The sequence below is a fragment of the Poromitra crassiceps genome (assembly GCF_964638095.1).
Source record: "Poromitra crassiceps genome assembly, contig: HAP1_SCAFFOLD_261, whole genome shotgun sequence".
Lineage (NCBI taxonomy): Eukaryota > Metazoa > Chordata > Actinopteri > Beryciformes > Melamphaidae > Poromitra > Poromitra crassiceps.
This window is the reverse complement of record NW_028152136.1, coordinates 204877-229580: the sequence shown is the minus strand read 5'-3', so window position 1 is coordinate 229580 and position 24704 is coordinate 204877. Positions and strand designations below refer to the sequence as shown.

At 44.6% G+C, this 24704-nt stretch overlaps 1 protein-coding gene across 4 annotated transcripts in view; it reads right to left on the bottom strand.

Annotated features, from left to right (window-relative positions):
• Positions 1 to 4950: 4950 nt before the first annotated feature.
• The window catches only part of LOC310770921 (polycomb protein SCMH1-like), a 35874-nt gene continuing 16120 nt past the window's right edge, over positions 4951 to 24704 (bottom strand). For 3 of the 4 annotated variants that reach the window (XM_083663617.1, XM_083663620.1, XM_083663618.1), the window contains exons 9-17: positions 19824 to 20068; positions 18858 to 19304; positions 17124 to 17250; positions 15650 to 15850; positions 13887 to 14054; positions 12350 to 12478; positions 9807 to 9935; positions 8087 to 8220; positions 4951 to 5830 (exon numbers count right to left, since the gene is read on the bottom strand). In XM_083663617.1, the coding sequence (XP_083519743.1) occupies positions 5711 to 5830; positions 8087 to 8220; positions 9807 to 9935; positions 12350 to 12478; positions 13887 to 14054; positions 15650 to 15850; positions 17124 to 17250; positions 18858 to 19304; positions 19824 to 20068 (1700 nt within the window). In that variant the 3' untranslated portion in view covers positions 4951 to 5710. The remainder of the gene's footprint in view (positions 5831 to 8086; positions 8221 to 9806; positions 9936 to 12349; positions 12479 to 13886; positions 14055 to 15649; positions 15851 to 17123; positions 17251 to 18857; positions 19305 to 19823; positions 20069 to 24704) is intronic. The other variant, XM_083663619.1, reaches the window with a different exon arrangement.

The window sequence follows — 24704 nt, the reverse complement described above, 5'->3', positions numbered from 1 at the left end:
GAAATTTCGTGGGACGATATATTGTGACACCCCTAGTGTGTTGTAAATGGCCTCAGGTGTAGACCGGCAGACTGTGAGAAGCAGGCATCCACCTCAGAGAGTGTGCAAAGTTCTGATAAAGATGAAGATGTGGAACACATGGAAGACTTGGACATGAGTGTGATTATTATGTTATTAAAGTATGTAAAACAAAGTATAAGTTTTGTTTTATTATTCATGTTTTAATGTCTGTACTGTAGTACAGTAGTCTCGGCTGCCAGACAATTGGAAAGTGCGACCAACAGCACCACGGATAGAGACCGTCTACATCTAGTCTAGGGAATCTGTGAGAAAAAATGACCCAACCTTAAACTAATTGCAACAGAAATTATTTGTGTTGTATTCAGCTCTTGAAAGCTTCCAATTTAACATACTGAAAATCCCAGAAAATCCCAGTAGTGGAACATTGTCAAAATTGGCATTGTCTCCACAAAGGAGGTGATGTTTTCGGTGCCGTTTGTCTGACCGTTTGTCTGTTAGCAGGAGGATTACGGCAAAACTACTGGGCCGGTTTTCATGAAACTTGGTGGAAGGGTGTAGCATGGGCCAAGGAAGAACCTATTACATTTTGGGGCGGATCTGATCTGGGTCGGCTCAATGGAGGGGGCGGGGCTAGGGAAAAGGGTCCGTTGCAGGTGGGAGGGGGTGTGGTCAGGAAAGGGGCGGGGCTAGGGAAAAGCCCTACCAAACATACTGTAACATAACAAAACAAAACATAAATTATAGCTGCTGCGCAGCAAGGGGTCGTGGCCGGGCAAGTCTCAAGTCTTTTAGCTATATAGTCCAAGTCGCGTCTCAAGTCTTTAGTCACAAGTCCAAGTCAAGTCTCAAGTCTCTTATGGATGAGCTTTCTGTCATCTGCTACATGCAATCCAGTCTGCTTAGATTAGAACACTGCCGTTCATGACAGGGCTGGGGCAGAAGGCAGCAGGTTAAATACATGGCAGTTGAACATAGAAGCGGAGAGAGTAGGGACAGTGGAGGCAGACAGAGATAGACTGAAAAATTGTTTATTTATACTTTGGCATGTATGACATTACCGATGACATGACAGCAACAACTATGACATCACCCACCCAGTCTGCTCAGCCAGGAAGGATGACATCATTGATGACATAATCACTGATAACATCATTGATGACATCACTGATGACATCACTGATGTTGTCATTGCTCAAGTGACATCACATCATTAGGTATAGCTGGTATATATCGTGCATTCCTTTATAACTGGGAACTGGTAATCTTACCGGTTCAAAGTTGATGAGCTGGTACGTGACGTCACTAGAGCTGGTATTTCCCATTCCAAACTGGTAGGAGCCTCAGCAGCCCCGACGTAAAAAATCCAAGATGGCTGATCCGCGCAACAACAGTAGTTATAATCGTATAAATGCTATTTAGCACTTCTGTCTTGTTTGTGTCTCATTAAATCAGCTGTACACACAGCACGGCCTACTTCTATCTGTGTGTGCAAAATGCAAAAGCGCGAAATGCCACGAAATGCCTTGTTATAGGGTGACCATATTTTGATTTCCAAAAAGAGGACACTCGGCTCCGCCTCGAGATACTTTATTATATAGCCTATAATACAAAAAAATACTCTTTTCAAGTCTTACTGGAAAAATAAATACAAAAATATGAAATAATGTTATAATACCTCTGTATTAGAAAATATTTTAACAAAATATCTCTTACAATATTGTCAATGTAATAATGTAAATAATAAAACCATAACAAACCAAAAATTAGGCTACTTCAATATTAATATAATACTATTAATATTACTTCAAGGCACTATAGTGCAATCCATGGACCTGTAGCTGTTGTGGTGTTTCACAGTATGAAATGCAAATCCTCCGTTTTCCCGGGTCCGTTAATTTTGTAGACAAACTCTCCCCCCGCACAGCTTTCTTATGTTTGTCTGTGTCCATGTGAGCTTTCAGATCCCCCGCACCTTTATTTGAAAGGGACACATAGCTTTGCACACAGTGCACTCCGCTTCCCATTTGTCCCGACCAGGACGGTAAGTGGGGAATCTTAATTCACACTTACGCTTCGGCATTTTGTAGTAGGAGGCTCGGAGCCAGTGCTGCTGCTCCGATGTCAGCTCTCTGTGTTTGTGAGTGACACAAGAGCCGCCCACATGGGAGGCAGCCTCTCAGGGATTACGTCACACGCAACAGAGTACTATTTAAAGCGCCAGGCACCGTTATGCCTAATGGTCCTGTGAAAACCCGGACATTTTCAATAATTAATAAACCCCCCCCGGACACCCCGGACAGGACGTGAAAAGAGGACATGTCCGGGCAAAAGAGGACGTATGGTCACCCTACCTTGTTATCTGTTATTGCTAACAATGGCTAGCCTGGCTAGCGAGTGGATCTGACCAGTGAACAAACAGTGAACTTCCCAGCTCAACTTTTCTGCAAATGGAATGCTAACAAAACGGATGTGACGTAATTTAGCCTCCACATCCCAGTTCTTTTGCGATAAAGGAACGCACTTATAATATCTGCTCCTGGAGTTGTTTGAAACACAGTCACTGAAGAACTAAATCTATAAATGAAAATAAATAAACTGACAGTCCTTCAAGTCAGTTTTGGTGGAGCACAAAGTCCTTCATCACTGGTGGTAGTGGTAGGGAGTGGACTTGGTTCAGGCGATGTGTCCCCAGTGCTTGGCGGATCCGGATCCGACACAAGTGGACCAGACTGCGAGGACATCTCTTGGCCTCCAGAAAGACCCTGAGAGCCTCAGGATCAGCCCATTTCTCCAGGTGTGCCTGCTTTGCGGTCACCAGGGCCGGGTCAGCGCCGTGGTCCAGCAGCAGCTGGACGAAGGCCGTGTTGCACCTGTTACGCAGCACCCACTCCAGCAGGTGAGAAGCCACGTCACGGGTCAGAACGCCAGCAGCCTGGAGCAGCAGGTGGAAGCAGTCCAGGTGTTTGTGTGTAGCACTGATGTGGAGAGGGGTCAGGGTGAGTGAGCCGTGTATCCTTCTGTTAGGGTCGGCCCCGGCCTCCAGGAGGATCCGGACACAGTCCAGGTGACCGTGGCACACGGCACCGCGGAGAGGCGTCCAGCTATTCTCACCAGCTAGGTCTACCTGTGCTCCCTGTGTGATCAGGTAGTCCACACAGGCAGCATGACCCAGCCAGGCTGCGAGCACCAGAGGGGTCGTCCAACACCCGTAAAGACACTGCTCATTGATCAGCCTTCTGAAGTGGTCTTCCTGCAGCAGGCTCCTCAGTGTGTCCAGGTCTCCTGCCCTGAGGGCATAATAGAGCTCTGTGTCATCATGCTCTGCTTGAACAGCCATTCCTTCAGATGTGTCACTGTACCACACTGACTTGTATGCTGTGTTTTCCACCACTTATCACAACCTCTTATGACATGACTGATATCACAATGCCTCTGACATCACTGATGATGTCACAATTTATGACATCACTGAGACTTTGTGTGTGAGAGTGATTGGATTCATGACATCACTGATGATGTCATCAGTGGGACAGACAGACAAACAGACAGAGCCCTAGCTCCCTTAGATAGATAGATGTGCTCATTTTTTATGTATTTCCAGACACTTTTAGAGACACTGAGGGAATAAATTCATTACCGTAACACTTTTTTAATTGGAAATATGAAACAACAATTTTTTTTTTCCAATGGCAAGCACTTCAATATGCTCAAGGGTATCACTCAAAATGTGTATGATTAACAAATACAAAGTTGTAGCTAACATTGCGAGAAATGCCATGTTGTATTATGACTACATCATACTACAGTACATGAGGAAAAAAAAATCTGTTCTACTTAGAGACTCAACAACCATTTCTGTGGATTCCTTGCCCCCAAAAATGTGGAAATAGACACCAAATTTGTAATTCTAGGTCTAGTTGGAGTCAAGATATGGCCAACATTTTAATAATGGCAGCCATTTAAAAAAAAAAACGTCATTTTAACATACTTCCACTAATGGGATTTTCTGGGATTTTTCACTACAGTGTTTCGGGTATCAATATAAACATAAAAATGTGAAAATAAATTCTGTTGCAATTAGTTTAAGGTCAAACCTTATTTTCCCTAGACTAATCTGTACTGACAGAACTTATAGTAATTAGTTATAATATAATTATTCATATTGTAATATTCATATTGCTTAGCTTGTTACCTATCAAAGGAGACCAAAACATGCATATAGGCCTTATGGTTCAGGAGATGATATGATTAATTTGGGGGATGTCATTTCGGGCAGGAGACCTGAAGAATATGCTTGGTAGTGTTAGTTAGTCCCCCAAGATGGTACCGACCAAGCCTACTGGCTCACGGCCTATAACCTCATGAAGCCTAAATAGGCCAGTATGACCCTGATGACTTGAGTTATTACCGTTTTCTTGCGATACTACTTTCCACCATGTTTTTTTTCTCCCTTCCCTTTGCTCTTATTTATTCTTTGTTGTTGATGTATAGTTTTATTTTATTTTATTGGGAGTAGGATTGGGTGGTGGGGAGGCGGGTGGGGGCAGATGTGTTGGTTGGGATGTTTCAATGTAAAAAAGAAAAGAAAAAGTAATTACATCTGTTAATGCATTGTAACTGCAATGCTCCCTGCTCAGAAATAAATACTATAAAAAAATAATATTTGTATGAAGAGGTCAGATAAATTTCAGAGAGAAAATAATGCCCAAAATCTAATAAATCACCAAACCCAGTCATGGCATAATACAGTGTAAACAGAGTTGATTAGATTAGATTGTGGCTTTAAAATATTGAGAAGATGGTCAATGGCTAATTTCAAGTAAATAAATAAGTAAAACTAAAAGAAAACACATAAGAGTTATTATATATTTATTGAACAATGTTGAGTATGATAACACTCTCAATGTAGGAACTCTAATAATATAGTATAAAAATTAAAAAAGTACAAATAACAACAAAGACGAGACAAGGCATTGTAAACAACATCCAGAACAAGATAAAGGAAACCGATTTCATCATGGCAGTATTTTCTGAATAAACGTTTTCTTCCCCTTTCTTTCATAAAACATGTTTTCTTTCGCCTATAATTAATAATGTCATCATTGCAAAAACCATGCCTCAAACCGAGACGTCGATCAGAAGCGATCCCAACTATTGGGGTATGAACATAGTGTTTTTTTACTTCCTTTTTTTTTAAGCATATCCAACACAAAACGCTGAAAAAGGCAAAAAAAAATGCAAGTCCATATTGTCATGGGGTACAAAATATGAAATGTACAGAATAAATGTAACGTAACAAAAGCGGGCCAAAAATAGGCTTTTAACAGTTGAAATGGCCACGCCCACATCTGACTCTTCAAGTCGTATGAATGGAAATGCTAAAACCGATGATCACAGACAGGAAGTGGGTGATCCTGCATATCCCATGCTGCCTTAGGGCTGGATTGTGCCACACAAAAATAAACATTCCTCATTGGATGAGGCTGGGAAAGGGATATGGGTATATGCTGGGAACGGGATATGGGTATATAATACCAAAATAATGGTAGTACTGATGGAAGTTGCTACATGTAATGGTCAGTATATGTCCAATATGCAGTGCGTGATATACTGAATGTGGGGATGGGGGGAGGTGGGTTGTAGATTCAGTCCTTGGGAAGGTGGAGGGTGCTTGCTGGCGGACCTCCCTTTAAGAGCGTTTGAGCTTGTCAATGTGGAAGGTGAGTTTGAGGGCGGGGCCCAGCTTCAAGCCCATGTATTTCATCATCATGTCGCTCCGCAGCAGCAGCAGGGCTTTCCCGTCAATCTCCTGGAACAGAGGGAGGAGAGAGAGAGGGAGGAGAGAGAGAGAGAGGGAGGAGAGAGAGAGAGGAGAGAGAGAGGGAGGAGAGAGGGAGGGAGGGAGGAGAGAGAGAGAGGGAGGAGAGAGAGAGGGAGGAGAGAGAGAGAGGGAGGAGAGAGAGAGAGAGAGGAGAGAGAGAGAGAGGGAGGAGAGAGAGAGAGGGAGGAGAGAGAGAGAGAGGGAGGAGAGAGAGAGAGAGGGAGGAGAGAGAGAGAGGGAGGAGAGAGAGAGGGAGGAGAGAGAGAGAGGGAGGAGAGAGAGAGGGAGGAGAGAGAGGGAGAGGGAGGAGAGAGAGAGGGAGGAGAGAGAGAGGGAGGAGAGAGAGGGAGGAGAGAGAGAGAGGGAGGAGAGAGAGAGAGGGAGGAGAGAGAGGGAGGAGAGAGAGAGACAGAGAGAGAGAGGGAGGAGAGAGAGAGAGGAGAGAGAGAGGGAGGAGAGAGAGGGAGGAGAGAGAGAGAGGGAGGAGAGAGAGAGGAGAGAGAGGGAGGAGAGAGAGAGGGAGGAGAGAGAGAGGGAGGAGAGAGAGAGAGGGAGGAGAGAGAGAGGGAGGAGAGAGAGAGGGATGAGAGACAGAGAGGGAGGAGAGAGAGAGGGAGGAGAGAGAGAGAGGGAGGAGAGATTCCAGAGGAGAATGGTGTTACTCGACACTGTCCACCGAGTGCTGTGCAAAACCTGTGAATAAAAGTGCTAAATAAAGTTGATTATTAAATGAAAGGTCTCATGTAATTCAAATTATCTGCACAGCACAGATCCCCCTAGTTTGTCCTGCTGGTGAAGAACACGTATGTAGACAAGTCGCTCGTCCCGATCGCGACTCTTCTCGTCCCCTGGCCCCTCAATGGTGGAATGAGCTCCCCCCTTCGGTCAGAACGGCCGAATCACTGCCAATCTTTCGGCGGAGACTAAAAACTCACATTTTCAGGCTACACCTGGGCCCTTCTTGAACTAACATCTACTTAAAAAACAAAAACTACTAATGCTACATGTTACTTATTCCTTCTCAAACTACTTCCTACATGGTGCTAGTCTATCAAGATATCTTAGCTGTCATTGATTGTGTTGCATAGTGGTTTTCTGTACTGTTGACAAATTGTGATATTGTAAATCGCTTTGGACAAAAGCGTCTGCTAAATGACATAATGTAATGTAATGTAACCTCTACAACTCTATTCCAAAACGTGATATAGATACATTTCAGAGAGAGTGAAGAAAAAAGATATAAAGAAATGCTTTCATTATATTATGTTTTTAGTTTTCTTATTTTCAGACAAATTAGAGTATGGTGTTATTTGACCTGCTGACGGTTTGGGCTGTAACTACAGCCTTCTTCAGAGCTGTCATCTGACTTCCTGGTGATGACGTGGCGGTTGGGCCGGGAACCCTCTGTTGACAGGTTTCCCAGCCCAACCAGCTGATAAGAACCACGTCATCACCAGGAAGTCACATGGCAGCTCTGAAGAAGGCTGTAGTTACAGCCCAAACCGTCAGCAGGTAAAATAACACCATACTCTAATTTGTCTGAAAATAAGAAAACTAAAAACATAATTTAAAAAGAAGACAAAATGAACCTAATTAATTTGCTTTCATTATAGTTTATATTTTATGATGTGTAGAATATAGAGACAGATTACCGTAAATTCCGGACTATAAGCCGCACCTTTTTTCCCCGTTTTTTGGCCTTTTTTGGCCCCTGCGGCTTATCTATGGATTTAAAAAAAAAAAAAAAAAAAAAAAAACTCTCTTTTTTAGCACTCTTTCTAACTATAAATCCTATATAACTATAATAAGTTTTAATTTCCTCTCTTGCCCTCTTTTCACCACACTGTATGACACTGTATGACACTGTGTGCACTGTAAAAAACAACACAGGTGGTGTTGTGTTATGTTGTTTTGTTGAAATGTTAATAAATGGGAGCTTCCTCAAACAGCCATCTCTTTCCCGACAATCCCCTCTGTGCATGAACCCTTACATATGTTAATTAAACATTAAAAAAAAAAAAAAAAAAAAAAAAAAACATTAAAACATTAAAACACCCGCGGCTCATAGTCCGGTGCGGCTTATATAAGAAAAAAATAGTCAACTTTGCAGGTGCGGCTTATACACCGGTGCGGCTTATAGTCCGGAATTTACGGTACATATCAACACCAATTCATGCTAGTATTATGTAAGAGTAGTTCAAATAGTGTCATGTTGGAACAAACCCCTTACGAGATTATACATACATGTTTTCTGAAGAGGTCAGCGTGTGGAGCCAGTACTGGATCGATGTCTCTGATATACTGCATAACATCGTCTACTGTCCACAGGCTGGGGTCCTGACCACTGGGCCTGGGACTCTCCCGGAAACTGCCCGAGCCTGGGAAGAAAGCTCAGGCACTCAGAATAAAACCACTTCATTACAAATCCATAACAGCAGCAGGCATTTCATTTGGCTAAAACAGAAGAGCAAATAAATAACTCAAAAAAGTCTGGTATTATAATTACTCCCGACGATGCAATATTGGACAAAGCGCCAAAATACCATGTAGTGTAACATGGTTTTCAACAGCTGCTGAATATTTGTTCTGCGTATGGAGTCAATTTTGATGTGAAATATAATACTAAAAAAGAGTATCATTATGGTTTGCAGAACAAGAGATGATAAAGATCTCTCCTTCCCTTCTTTGTATTTGTCAGGACAGGTTCTGGAAGTGTGTTGTAGAACCAAGTACCTGGGTCACATTCTCACTGATCAAATGAGTGATGATGATGACATGTATAGGCAGCAGCGTGTCTTGTATGCACAAGCTAATATGCTGAGGGAAAAGTTATATTTTTGCTCTGATGAGGTCAAGATGAACCTCTTTAGAGCCTATTGTACTCCGCTCTATACTGCCCCCTGTGGGTCAAGTTTAAGCAGGCTAGCATTCAAAAGCTTCAGGTTGCTTACAATGACTGCATGAGGATTCTGCTCAGAAAGCCAAGGTGGTGCAGTGCTAGTGAGATGTGTTGTGGTGCAGGAGTCTACACCTTTCATGCCCTGCTGAGAAATCTGACAAGTACAAGTTTATCTGTCGTCTTAATATATCTAAGAACTTGATCATTATGCTGCTGTCTCAACCTGGTCTCAGTGCTATTAAAGTCCCTGGAAACCAAAATCCACAAAAACCTTCTAACTATTAAATTTAGGGTCTTATGTGAGTAATTGTGTGCCTCAGAAAGTAGGAGACATTAGTTTCAACCCAAAACCCCAAAATCGCCACTTTTCTACAAGGTCTGGATTTCCACTTCCTCATTGAAGAGAGCGGTGCACACACACACACAGACACACACAGTAGCGCTGTGCACTCGCAGCGGCAGTCTCTCTTCCTCTGTCAGTATGCGCCGAGCAACGAACGAGCGAACACACACACACACTGCATCTCTCTTTCCTTCTCTCTCTCTCTCTCGCTCTCTCTCTCTCTCTCTTGGAGGAGGAGAAGTCCTGCACGCACACACACGGGACACGCCCACACAATCCGCGGGAGAAAAGACAGTCTAAAATCTAATTGATTCTCATGACTTTTGCCATGACTGTCAAACCTAAATTTATATACTTTGCGACGTTCATCATCGTTCAGATTTGGCTGGTGGCTTATTAACATAGGTTCCTGTGATGTGATGAACTCAAAATGCTAAAACAATATATATATATTTCTGGTTTCCAGGGACTTTAAGCACCAGTCTAGCATTTGGGTACATTGGTACAACCTTTTAATGTAATGTATTTGGCATATGTGTATGTTGGGATGTTGTATTGTTTTTTTTTATGTATCGTCTGTTTTATACTGGACCTTGTGTCTGCTAATAAAGTGATGATGATGATGATGATTACACCTCCGTCGTACGCGTGCTACCAGGTTGAGCCACCAGGAGGCGCTGTTGTTCCAATGTTGTGATGATGAATCAGTGTCTCTGCCGTACCTGTAGAGTTGTGATGCAGCAGCTTGGAGGGCGACCTCAGGCCGGGCGTCTGTGCCGTGGAGTTGGGGGAGAGGGGGCTTTTCTTTAAGTGCTCTGAGCCTCCAACACCGTTCTCTGTGAAGGACTCGCCTGAGAGCAACATGGACAAGAAGGTTCAGCGGTCAGTGAACACACACACGCACACTTACACCAAATAACTTTTATGGAAAGAAATGACAGCTCCATATTGCCCCATTGCAACATCAGCGCCCAGCAGCCTCCGCCATTTTTTTATTTTTGGAAGCGTGACAGCGCCAAAAGAACCTCGCACAGGCTCGCAGTGGTCAGCTGCGGTAGCGCTGGCCCCTATAATCAGCCTCTCTAAACAGTAACTCAACGGGAGAACACTCTAAACTTTGGGGATTCACATCTTCTGCGTACTGCAAATCTTGATTGAAGTGGTGTAGTGCAGGGATGTAAAACAACAACCATATTGTGGAAACTAAGCAAAATTTTTCGTTTTCTTTGTTTAGTTTTTTCAAGATAAATACCTAATGAAAAGGACCCGAGGTTCAACTCCCGTTGAGTTACTGTTTAGAGAGGCTGATTATAGGGGCCCGCGCTACCGCAGCTGACCACTGCGAGGCGCATTCTGTTTCCAAAAATGGCCGGAGTGTCGTCTCTTTCCTTCCACGCTCTTTGCTTACACTTCCTCAAGAACAAAATGGGGTCAGCAACCCAAAACTGCATACTAGTGAATCTAAAAAGATAAGAATACAAAATGTAAAGATGCAATACTAACACAATGCATGCTGGTAAATTCACTCATTCACACGTTGACATATTTCACAGCGATAAGCCCTGGCCAAAGGGTACGTCACTTTTACACATTTCCTTTTGGAACAAATCTCTTCAAATATTCCATTAACTTAATTAAAATGTAGGGGAATTGGACTATGATTAAATGATTAACCCCCCTTCCACAAGACGTAAATGCCATTCGCTCCAGAGCCAACAGCTTATTATATTTGACTCTTTCCTGTTACTAGACTTTATTGGACAATTATTAGGATTAAGTGTCTCACATAAATGTGCCCGCAGCAATAAAAGACCCACTGATCTTGAATAAATACAATATACACAATAAAGTGGAAGATTTGTTTAATCAGTGACATTATTTGATCCAAGTCTTGTTTCCATTCTCTCACCACAATGGAGGAACAGAGAAATGCCACGAACAGAAGACATGTCTCTTAAGGAGCGTTCACACCGAGATATTTCTTTTTCTCTCTGTCGCTTGATTCAACCCTTTGGAATCGCTCTGTCGCTCTGTTTAAATCGCTCGTCAACAGGCACAATAATTGACGGACATCTGGGGGCTATAACGTTACGCAATGTCATGCTGTTTGTCCACTACGAGCCACCGTCATTGTTTACAAGCTAAGCCTATCAGCGTGCTCCTAATGCGAGCTGCATACCGGTAGTACAGACTTCACTTCATGTCAGCTGTCAGCCTGTCAATCAGCTGTCAATGTGGTTTGTTGCCACACAATAAACCAGCGGTTTGTTCCAAGCCAGAGTGATCCTTGACTCACTCTCACACGGCAGCCAATCAGCATTGAACAGCGAGCGACTGATGCCAGCGTATTTTCGCTCGAGTTGGAATATTTCATCTTGAGCGACGAGCGTATTTTCTCCCTATCGCTCTGTCTCTGCCGCTCAGACGCCCAGCGATTTTTCTCCCAGGCGAATATACGCTCAATCGCTCGTTTGCATTGACTTTGTATGTAAACTCGATGCCAGCGAAAAACTTTAATAGGTCGGTGTGAATGCAGCTTAAGCCCTGTGCAGAATACCTCACACATACAGTGCACACAGGATGGCCGTCAATTGGGTATGGCACCTTATTCTTTGCCCATACAACGACGCTTCTGCATGACGTCATTTCGTAATCGTCTTTCTGGTTTTAGACACGGAAGTAGAGTACGCCTACCGTAGTCATTTTTTGACTTGCCAAAAAGCAGTTTTCAAGCAAAAAACAACAACAAACTGTTTCAAAGTTTTAATATTTTTCGGGTGAGAATGTAACATATATGTGACCAGTTTATCAGAATAACGCCTATTTGGAAATCTTTAACGAGCAGCGAGGACCGGGAGCATTTTTCCATTGTTCTCGGGTGGGACAAGTCCCAAAATGATCACTATAAGTGGATTATTCACACAGCATGTGTATAGGAATGATTCTGGACTACGCTTTTTGATCAATATAAGCGGTTGATCACTATAAGCGTATTCCACTGTATAATGACTTTTAAAGCTGGAACCAAGCCGACCCTTGACCTACTGAATCGTGAGTGACCATAAAACATTTCACTTGGAGCAAAAACAAAAAATAAAGAGAAAAAAAAAAAATCTAAAATCCGTTACACCGATCAGCCACAACATTAAAACGACTGACAGTTGAAGTGAATAACATTGATGCCATATCTTAGGGGTTTATTACTCAACAGTCTGCCCATTAATGCCACACAGAAGTTCAGCCAGAAAACACAACGGTACCGTACCATCAGTGGAGTGCCGGTGGGTTTTGGCCAGTTTGTGGGGCAGGGGACTGTTGCACGAGTCCTGGAGGAGGAAGCGCTTGGTGCCTCGGCCCGGGCCCGTCGTCAGACCATCCCCAAAACCTTTCCTCTCTGAAGCCGACATGAATGGAGAAAGGAAAAGCAGTTGATAAGAGCTGGTGACTATACTGCCGTACAACGCCAGAGGGAGGTGGACTGGACTGGACTGTATATCATCTAGTACAGGGAAGGGGCAACTTTGATGATCGAGAGGGCCACAAAAAAAATGCCCTCGCTACCAGAGGGCCAGATTTTGCTGAGGGCCGGGGGCCGAACGGCACCGGCGTGAAAAATTTGGGGCATTTGAAGGCAGGTTTAGAGGAATAACTCATTTTAAATTAACAGAAATAAACAAATTGTAAAAAAAATAAAATAATAATGCACCGTGCATGATGGGATTTGGTAGAGAGCCATTCTTTCTTGTTGTGTCCGAACTAGACTCAGCTCTTAGTCTTAATCCGTTTCACTACTTTAAGACTGAGAATATTACTATTTAAATATTTTCATAACGTTAGGCGGTGCTGTTGGAAGCCTTGCATCGGAGAGCCAATCATGAGCGTTGTGGCCGGGCCTGCTTTCTGGGGGCAGTGACGCTCATGCAGAACCGGTTCTGTCGCGTTTGCGGAGCAACATATGAATCACTTAGAAACAAACATAACCTGTTAATAGGACGTGTTTCATCCGGCCCCGGCGGCTAGAGGTCTTTCCCCCAGCGATAAGCCCGACTCCCGAGGCTAACGTTACAGAGCCTGCTGATGACTCACAGTAGCAAGCAGGAGCAATTCTTATATCATTCTCATGCATATCTACATATCTGTATATTTGCACACAAAACCACGGCAAAAATAAACAAACATGTGGAAAATCCATAGCATCTGGGTTTTTAGCACAATAACCTTTTCAAAAATGGTCTTGCACGCCTCATTATCTCGGTTCGCAATCTCGTTCCCAGCCATCATATTTGGGTTTCTAAAGATAAAGGTATGAGCTCCTCCTGGCTATTGTAAATACAATATGACATTTACACGTGTAGAATATCTCAGGATCCTGAATAATATCAGAATGTCACTGTGTGCGTGTAAAGGCACTCTGTATGAAAAGTAGGGCTGTGAACTGGCCTCACGATTCTATTACGATTCAGAGGGCTACGATTCGATTCGATTACGATTATCGATGCATCTTAAATCGATGCATCACTTTTTTCCGCAATACATGATTTATTTTTTCTCACTTTCTTTTTTCTCACTGTGTGGCTACTTTTAAAATAAAAGTGCATTTGGAATTGCATTGTATTATGATCCATAATTAAAATAAACAACTGCATGTACTTCCATTATATTTTATTTGATTATTAAAAAAAAAAAAAAAAAACTATTTTTGACATTTGTGAATTGATGCAGAATCGTGCAGCGTCCGCATCGCGATGCATCTTATAATGGATTATTTTTGACACCCCTAATGAAAAGCACACATACTGTACCTGTGTATGTGTGGCTGTCATGGTGGAGGCCTCCTCTGGCCACAGGCTGGCTGCCAAACAGAGCGTCACAGTGGAGGTTGTGGCAGAGCTTCTCCAGGAAGCGGAGGACGTAGGTGACGCTGCTGACCGTGGGCAGGGTCAGCGTGTGCTGCTGCTGGTCGAAGAAGGCTGGAGGGGAGACACACACGGGGCAAAGTGCAAAGGTCGCACAGAACATCACAGTTTGTTCATGTAAGTGTACATTCTAGTGATGAAAAAGTTCCTGGGGTAAATTTTTTATTCGGTTTTTCTTCCCCAGATCCGGTATTATTTGGTAGTGTTTCATGTCACATTTAAGAAGACAGAACTCACACACATAAATTTGCGACCACACCGCAAATTTATGCCTCCGCCATGAGTTCATTCTTGAGCTGACAGAGTGCAGTGTGCGTGCGGGCCTGCGGGGGGAAGCACCCACGGGGTGGTGCACGGGGGAACGGGCACTGCACTAGTTAGATGAAATTCCGTCAAGGCATTCCTGAGATCTCATGCTAACGAGCATGAAACGAGCGGTCGTGACGTCACAGTAACCTTGAACTTTGACCACCAAAATCGAATCAGTTCATCCTTGAGGCCAAGTTCATGTTTGAGGAAATTCCGTCAAGGCGTTCCTGAGATATCGCGTTAACAAGCTTGAAAATGGCGTTCGAGAGGTCACAGTGACCTTGGCCTTTGACCACCAAAATCTAATCAGATCATCCTTGAGTCTAATTCGATGTTTGAGGCAAATTTGATGAAATTCCGTCAAGGCGTTCCTCAGATATCGCGTTAATGAACATCGGACGGACAGACAACCCGGATCCATAATGCCTCCGGCCTGGCTATCGCCGGCATACAAATCCTCATCCTTGGTATAGGTTTTATCAGAGCAGAAAATAATGCTCCAGGTGGCGCTGTGGTATCATTTCAGTATCAAAACTGTCACACTTTGGCCGGGTTCAGCACTGAAGTCAAAATAATTTGGCATTGTGACAGCACCAGAACATTCTGTTCTGAATGAACATAACTGAATGCAGGCCTGTGATCAGCTCAGCTAATTCAAATGACGATCTGATGGCTCTGAATATCAAAATAGAATGTAAAAGGATTGGAACATAGGAAGACAAAATAACTAATCCATGCATTACATTACATTACGTCATTTGGCAGACGCTTTTATCCAAAGCGACTTACAGTAACACATTTTTGTCAGCAATAGAGCAATCAACTATGCAGCATGGTCTATGACAACTACAACTTCTGAAGGAACAGTGGTACAAGTTTAGTTTAGGTTAGTATTTTTTTTTTTTTTTTGAGAGAAAGAAGTTAGATCAAGAAGGGCCCAGATGGAGCCTGAAAAGGTGTGTCTTTAGTCCTTTCGGAAAGATCGGCAGTGATTCGGCCGTCCTGACCGAAGGTGGAAGCTCGTTCCACCATTGAGGTGCCAGGGACGAGAAGAGTCACGAACGGGATGAGCGACTTTTGAGCCCTCGTAGTGAAGGAGGGGCGAGGCGTCCTGCACTGGTGGAGGAGCGGAGGGATCGGTGAGAGATTTAGAACCTGACCATAGATTGTAAGTACAGAGGAGCTGTCTGGTGTACTGCCCTGTAGGCCAGAACCAGTGTTTTGAATTTAATGCGTGCCGAGATGGGAAGCCAGTGAAGGTCCCGGAAGAGGGGAGTGACATGAGAGAATTTGGGTTTGAAGTGCATTTGAAGTGAGTGCGTAGTAGTCCCACTCCCTACCTGAGATGAGCTCTCCGCCGTGGCCAGACTTGAGGCAGGAGAAGACGGTGCTCTGGTTGTGGGCGCAGTCCACACAGGCCTGGACACACTGCTGCAGCACGGACGAGGCCCGGCCCGGACCAAAGTGGTCCGGCAGCTGCTGGACACGCCGCTGCTCCAAATGAGGTCCGACCTTGCCGTACTTGTTCAGGTACACACATACTGGAGGGATAGAACAATATGATCAGGAGGCGATCAGCAGCAAACATTCATTTATTTCATCCAATATATCAAATTATAATTGACTTAAGATTCAAATATGACAGAGGTTGAACAGGTTTTGAAGCCATTTGAGGTTTCAAGAAGTACACTGTGTTTAGTCATGGCACTTTAATCACTTGGAGAACACAGTAACATTGGCTTGTTAGTTATTAGTAACTGATAGGGGTGTCACGATACACTCAGTTCACGATACGATACACGATATTGGGTTCACGATAACGATACGATATTTTAACAATATTTTTTTGCGAGCGATTTGTAAGTTGAGGGGGCATCCTCCACGCTAATTTAAGTCATTTCACCATTTTCATCCTCCGTGTCTGTAACGTCCCTCGTCTGTTCAAACAAAGCAATGAAAAGGAGAGCGAGCATGCAATCAGATGCAGATCAGTGCCACCATGTTCAGCTTCTTTTTCTCGCGATATGAGATTTCATCTCAACGATACATATTGTCACGTTTTGATATCGCGACATGAAGCGGTCTAATTGACGATTGAAAAGTATCAATTAACGTTAGTCTTTACTGTCCAACACATGGCAGTTCGGAGAAATTGTTTCACAACAAGAGACGGATTGTTTGTAGACTGCATTGACAACTGACAGCTGCGTTCGGAGGACTCGTCTTTATAATGTTGTGGAGCCCTGCAAGACACAGAGAGCACAGCCCTCGTCGCGTGTGTGAAGAGAGAGGGAGAAGGGGTGAGACAGAAGCAAACTATTTTTTGCAGATCTCAAAAGCAGGTAAACCCACTGTGGGATTAGTGAGACTATTGCTAAAAGAGAAGATACTGTAGTGATGCGCCCTGCAGCCTGGGCTGTCATCCGCTCAAACAGTACTTCACGGGGCGGCTGCATGTCAATTGATGTGCCCTTGATATGCAATACGTGCAGCTCTAAGCAGTATAGCCTATCGGAGGAATGTTTTTGTTTAGATGGCTGGAGGATTCAACTTGTCTTGTCTTGTTTTGTTAATGTGATTTCTTTCTGTTTGTAGATGTAAAAATAAACGATTTATAATGGAAAAAAATCAAGCATTTGTTGTGGTAATGGTTTAATGGGGCACAGACAGTCAAATAGTGCATTTGAATCTTCTCGGTTAACCGACCAATTGTCGGCTAATGAGGGTCTGTAGTCGGTCAAGAAAAATTATGATTTTCGACATCCCTAGCCCAGTCCACTGATAAAGATGTCCAGAACTGTCGGCGCCACCTACCTGTGGGAGCCTGTAGTGCAGAGTTGGGGATGGTGGCGTTGTCCAGGGGCACAGTGCTGGTGTCAGGCTCTGGGGTGCTGCTGGTGGGCGACGTGGGCACTGGGTTAGGGACCACCCGCGGTTTTCTCTGGATATACACACAAACACACAATCACAAATATTATAACTTTCCTTATTTTACTAGTTAACCATTACAGTTTCCTCTCACCCACTCAGGCCATAGTTCACTTCTTATATTCATTTATTTGAACTCCCCAAAGAAAACTGTCAAATATTTCCCAGTAAATAAGAAATAGTATTTTTGGTTGAAATTATTTCAACCAAAATACGACAGGGGACGAAAATGAAAAAATAACCCCGGAAAAACAAGGGGAAAGAATTAATAAAAATCAAACAGAAAAACGGAAACAAAAAAACAGATCCCCCCCCCCCCCCCCGCTCCATTTCATTTTTTCCATTTAAAACCATTAAAAATGGGTTATACTTGAGTACCCTGACCTGGTCTATTTATTTTTTCTTGTCTTACTTTTTTTTTTTTACATTTTCAAGACTGAATGTTGGTGAAATTATCTGTCTTAACCTGTTGGCACAGGAAAAGAAAATTTGAAAACATACAGAAATACCCATTGTAATAGGTGAGCAGCACATCAATAAACTATGTGTCATATATTTTTTTAGGTAGAAATTACATTTTTGGGGGCTTTTCTGGTCTAATCTTTTTCCCGCTTTCAGTGTAAGCAGGTTGAAAACTGCCACACTTAATATTGTTTGGCCTGCGACTCCTTATATTTTTCTGTATGGGGCCCACAACCAAAAACGTTTAGCCACCCCTGCCCTAATGGGCAAAATCATGTGGCCTGCGATGGAATTGCAAAAAATTAAATAAAATAAAAAATGATTTTTTTACAGTGCACCTGAACTCAACATGCAAGATACGATGAATAAGTGTCCAATTGTTCATGTCATTCTGGCCAATACTCCACTTCTGTTATAGCATTTCAGTCTGGAATATGGAATATCTTTCAATAATATTTATGACTAAAAGGCTAAAAGTAATCTCATGTGTAAGAAATGACTGTTCTACATTGAAGTAGAAATTTAAATAATTAACTCGTTGGTTTTGGATTTATTTAGCTTCAAGAGTGCATTTTTGTTCGTGTGACCCTCAACACAGGCTTTGAGAATCCCGGGCCACTTACTGATACTTATGCTTAAATTAACCCACTCATATTCTGGTTTATTTTAAGAAAAACATTTCGGCTAGTGGAAATTCTAATTGGCTGGTAATTTTAAAATCTAGCAGCTATATTGGCAGGTGGTCAAAAAAGTTAATTTCAAGCCCTGCAGGGAGAGCAGGTGGTGACATAGGAGTGAGTGAGAAAAGGATCAAATATTGGTGGTTAAGACTGAATAATGACATCACAATTGTTAATTTAAAATTAGTTATTCCTCTAAACCTGGCTTCAAATGCCCCAAATTTTTCACGCTGGCGCAATTCGGCCCTCAGCAAAATCTGGTAGCGAGGACATTTTTCTGTGGCCTTCTCTATCATCAAAGTTGCCCATCCCTGGGTTACGGCATGACAATATTTGTTCGGCCTCTGTACTGGCAACAATCTGGGTTTCTCATGTGGCCGCCCATGAAAAATAGTTGCCCACGCCCGAGTTAAATGCTATGCTGTGTTGTATATCAGTAAAGCAGGCATCGCTTTATGTGAATGTGTTGGGTTGGTACCTTGCTACCAGGCTTTGGCCCTCTTTTCTTTGGGATTTTGATGGGTTCTGCCTGGTTCTGGGCCGGGCACAAAGCAATCCTCTGTGCCCAGTTGGCAGGTAGTCTGCCTTTGGGTCGCCCTGGGCCTGTCACTGGTCGCCCTGGGCCCGTCGCTGGCCGTCCTGGGCCCGTCACCGGCCGCCCTGGTCCTGTCACCGGCCGCCCTGGGCCCGTCGCTGGCCGTCCTGGGCCCGTCACCGGCCGTCCTGGGCCCGTCACCGGCCGTCCTGGGCCTGTCACCGGCCGTCCTGGGCCCGTCACCGGTCGTCCTGGTCCTGTCACTGGCCGTCCTGGTCCTGTCACTGGCCGCCCTGGTCCTGTCACCGGCCGCCCTGGTCCCGTCACTGGTCGTCCTGGGCCAGCCATAGCTCCCTCCAGCCAGCCAGCTCTCTTGGCCCAGCCCAGTTGCTAAAAAAAGAGCAGTGGAGACAAGGAGGGAGAAGAGTCAATTGAGAGAAACTCTTAGGGCAGTGAAAGCATTACGCTAAACAGGCAAAATATGGTTCATTTTGTGGCAATGTAGATCGAAGTGAGACATACTGTCCAATGTTAAAATGGTCTCAGATAAACATAAAAAATAAGGTTGCAATGCCAAGACAATTCCTTAAGCGTTGTTTCCCATCACAGTTGCCCATAGAGTTGCCCTGTGTATCACTGTCTCAGAAATAATCATTCCATTTTTGAGATTTAAGATTTATATTGTCACTCCGTTGTACGAGTACACACGTGTGAAATGCTTATGCTGTGGGCTCCGTTACAGACACGGTGCAGTATTTAACCCATTGATACCTGATGCAGCATTTGTGTGTGTATCCCTTTAAGACTGTTGACGCGGTTAAAGATGAGGTCATAGATCAGTGAATACTTGAGGGAGTTAAAAGTGTGAACAGCAGCAACATCCATCCTTGACTAGCCTGTCCTGCCTACCTTGCTGCCCGGCTTGGGCCCTCGTTTCTTGGGGATCTTGATGGGCTCCAGTCCTTTGCCAGGCTGCGTGCTCGGCGTTCCCCCCGCTGAGCTCTTCTGGTTCCAGGGCCCCGTTAGCTTGGTTTTCCTGCGGCCTGGCTTACGTCCTCTCTGACCTGGAGGTCTGCCCACCGTGGGCGTGGGGTGCATGGCCGGGTTCTCCACAGTCCCGTCTGTCAAGGCCCCGAGGCTTTTAGGCAACACTACTGCGACAAGAAGACAGACGATGGATGAAGAAGAAAAGGAGAGATGGGTAAGAAGCAGTGGCATGGTAAAACTAGAACGACCGCACCGCAAAATTAAATCAGTACATCCTTGAGTCCAAGTCGGTGTTTGAGGCAAATTTGATGAAACTCCGTCAAGGCATTCCTGAGATATCGCGTTGACAAGCTTGAAAATGGCGTTCGAGAGGTCACAGTGACCTTGACCTTTGACCACCAAAATCTAATCAGATCATCCTTGAGTCTAAGTGGATGTTTGAGGCAAATTTGATGAAATTCCGTCAAGGCGTTCCTCAGATATCGCGTTAACGATAACGATATCGTTAACGATATGGACGGACGGACAACCCGGATCCATAATGCCTCCGGCCTGGCTATCGCCGGCGGAGGCATAAAAACATAAAAATAAGTTGAGCTATTTTGATACTGTCATGCCAAAACTTCTGGCAACTTGTTATCGAGCGTGAATCCCTATGGAATTCCAAGCCAATTAAAACAAACTTGAGACTTGTTTGCTAATATTGCTGCTAGCCACAGGTCTGGTTTGCTCAGGGAGACTGCTTATTGATTAAATGATTAACATGCAAACCAGGAGAAATCTGAAAATGAGTCACGAGTAAATCATTAGTAGTCAATTAGCTTCATTCTAGGGATGTGAATGATTAATCGACAATCAATTAAGCGCTGTTAATAATATGATCGATCGAAGAATGTTAACCGATTAATCGACAATGGCTATGTGCTATTTTTTCATTTTTGCTGAGATGATTTAAAACAGGTGGGAAATTTAACTTTCACCGCTTATACAGAGGAAGAAGAAAACCAAGCAAGCAGGCAAAAAGTAGTGTGGGAGAATTACACCCAAAAAGACAACAGTATTCTGAAATACAGCACGTCTGTAAAAACACTGCTGTATGAATATCAAGCATCACCATGATAACGTGCACACACACATTCATGGACAATAGATAACAAACAATCGACAATGCTGGCATCACTATGTGAACGTGTGCAAACGTACGCAATCACAGAGCAAGGACACAATAGCCTTTATATACAAGGCAGCCATGGAAGGGGGGGGGGGGGGGGGGGGAGAACCACAGTATAGCCAACAAGATAGCTGGCTTCACATGCACCTGCAAGCCTACACACACACACACACACACACACACACACACACACACACACACACACACACACACACACACACACACACACACAGAGTGAGTGTATAGACTAGACTGCAGTGTGGTATTTGTCCTGGATCAACCCCGGGCGGGCAGATTTACGAGAGGAGCGGCTACATCTATTAACACATGTCTTGGCCTGTGGGGGCGTGTGTCCCTCAATACGCTGTACTTATATTAAACACACGCTCACATGCAAAAGCTTAAGGCTTAAGGCAAGTGGTTATTTTAATGGGTTGAGCCAGTGAGAGTCTAAATAAGAATAAAGAGAGACACATGACTGTCACCGATCCTGAACACCTTTGGACGATTCCTGGATCCGACGTCGGAAAGGTGTAAAACGGCTTAGATGGAAAACGCTCGTAAAGACGGGCAAAGAAACGCACAACAAAACCAACCTCTTATTTTCCCCCATCTCCCCTGAGTGCACCGAGTTCACCTACAACAAAACTACAGCCCAGCGTCATATTACAGGAAGGAGTTTTTATTAATCTATCATTTCTACTCACCTCTCTTCCCCCCCAGAGGAAAGTCCAACGGGTCTGTGCAGCTGTCCTCTCCTTCACCCTGTCCTGCCCTGGTCCCACACTCCCACTCTCCCACTCGGCATAGCTCCTCCTCCTCTCTTCCTTTCCTCCTCTCTCTCTCTCCTCCCCTCCTCCGCTGACAGTATGTAAACAGTCTGTCTCTCTCTCCTCGGTCTCTCTCTCCTCCCCTCCTCCGCTGTAAACAGTCTGTCTCTCTCTCTTCTGTCTCTCTCTCTCTCCTCTTCCTTTCACCCGGCTCTCTTACTCCAACTCTCTCTTGGGTGTCTTGATCAGCGCCTTTTTTGCCAGGGCGCCAACTAGAGGCCTGCGGAGGGAGGGGCACCCTAGCTCATTTGAACCGCCCCGTGCCCCTCGACCGCGCCAACTGGGTGAGCGCCAAGCTCTCGTAAAACACTAACAGCCTCCAAAGACCTGTCCTCCCTCCTCCCTCCCTCTTTCCCTCCCTCCTGTCCTCCCTCCCTCCCTCTCTCTTTCTTTTTCCCTGCGTTCACACATCAGGTCCTCCACCAACACAAACGGAGGAGTCTGACAGATGAGTACAGTTGACCTTGTGGCGGATAAGCCTCTTATCGCCTGCTTCCTTGACACTTTGATTTTCCAAACGCATAACTCTGCCGTGGCCTCGGTTCTCCTCTCTCATACTGAATCAGTGCTTCATGGTCTACAACATCTGAACAGCTGCGACCAGGAAGCGGCTGTAAAAACGTCTTTGCTATGAACGGAATTACCAAGCAGAGATCAAACAATAACAGTACGGTTAAAGCGCAGGAATGCCACCTCAACTTAAAGGGATACACCACTTTTTGGGAAGTTTAGCTCATTTGCCACATCCCCCCCACATAACCAAGATACACCATGCCTTACCGGCACTGTCCAGTCAGTTTACAGTGAGCTACAGTCGTGAAGTTAGTAATTATCGCCATAGAATGGAGGCTAATGGTACAGCTGTTAAAAATCTGCCAAAACACACATCTCACGGCAGAATACTTCCGACGTGACATCACTGGTCCACACTTTAACACTCAATAACTGTCAAATTAACACATTCAGTGCCACAGCGCTTCAGTAAAATTGTCTGGAGCCTGTGCCAGATTCACTTCCATTCAGTTGAAAACAGCTATAGAATTTTTTCTATTATGGCTATATTAACGGGGCTGGACTTTAATGAAACATTGAACACTCCTGCTTCTTCCAAAGAAGAAATTTTGTTTCTAGACAGTTCCATTATGAAATTACAGCCTCTCAAAAAAGTGCACTTTCAAGGGTTTTCTGTCGTTTTTTTTTACTTTCCAAGATATAGGCCCTTTTATGAATACCTTTTGCACTCTAATTTCGAGCACATTCACTGACTCTGGCTGGTGTTTTCTGATGTGGTGGCGTGTGGTGTGGTTTCTGTGAAGCCTGTGTGCCACACACCCCTCTCCCCCCCCCCCCCCCCCCTCCCCCCTCTCCCCTCTCCACCTCTGAGCTGCGGGCTCCTCCCACACGCACAGAGTTTGTTTTCTCGTTTTTGCCCCGGACAGATCCCAGCGCCCATCAAGAAGGAAATGATGCGCGCTGGCAAACGCGACTGAACGAAAAGGCTTGGCCGTTCGGCTTCGGATGCTGGCTTTCTAGGAAATCGTGTGGAGATAGATAGAAGCATAAGAGCTCAGTTGTGAGCGCGGATGCAGCCGAGCCCACTGTCCGCTGTAGACAGAGCAATATATACGGCTCTGGCAGAAAGCATGCATCGGTTTCCACTTTCTCCGCTGTCTCCTGTACAAAGTAAAGGATCTGAGGTGGGTGGAGCAGCTCCTGTGACGATGTTTAAGGTGGCGCCGTGTGATCCCTTGAAGGGATTCATGCTCACTGGCTAGGTACGACCTTAAACAGCAGAATTATGGAATAATATGAATTATGATTTTAGGACGTCCACAGACGTCCTTGGCACTCCTCGTTACTTTTTTTTAGGACGTCCACAGACGTCCTTGGCACTGAATGTGTTAAATGACAGACTTCAAAACCGTTTACAGTTTTCTGATATACTACTGATGTTCTAATGATACAAAGCTGGTTGAAAATGGGCGGAGTGTTCCTTTAACTCATTCAGTGCCAGCCACTTTTGGAGAACGGATGCTCCCAGTGCCAGAGTTTTCAGAGCGTTTTCAGTGATTTCTCGAGGCCCACAGAATATTGTGTGATATTACTATGTAAACACCGAACACGCACAAGAACGAGCTGGCTCTATTGTATCATCAGCAAAAAAAAGTTTATTGATACCATTTTCCGTTCTTTAGTTATGAGCCGGAGAAGATAGGTTGTTTTCAGCGTTTTCAGGCTTTTCAAATTATTAGCTGAGATAATCCGCCTTTTGTGAAATGCAGCATTTCAAGCACATTCACTGAGTCTGAAGATAATATTTTCTGATGTAGTGACGTAGTTGTTGTGTGATGCCCTGCGTGCACCACCCCCCTCCCCCCCTCCCCCCGTAAACTCCTCCCCACACTGCACACAGCCTCACGCAACCATTATATTTTCGGAGTGCTGCGTTTGTGTGCTGCTGTCGGCTCTCAGCGCCACAGCAGGGAAGAGCCAACCCGGATTGCTGAATGGTTTGGCGTCAGGGGCTGCTTTCCTGTCTGCTAATCGGGTGGAGAAACTATACAGACAGACAGACAGACAGACAGGGACAGAGGGGCTCAGTTGTGAGCGCGGATTGACTCCTGTTCGGAGCCAATGTCAGCTCCCGCGACAGAGCAAATGGCTCTGGGAGCATGCATCGGGTTGTCTTTGATCCACGGCTTTTAGGCTGTTTCTCGGACCTGTCTCTAATCTGGACTGCACCGAGCAAGCACTGTCGCCACCTAATGAGTCCGTAAAATAGGTTATACACCTCCAATAGCT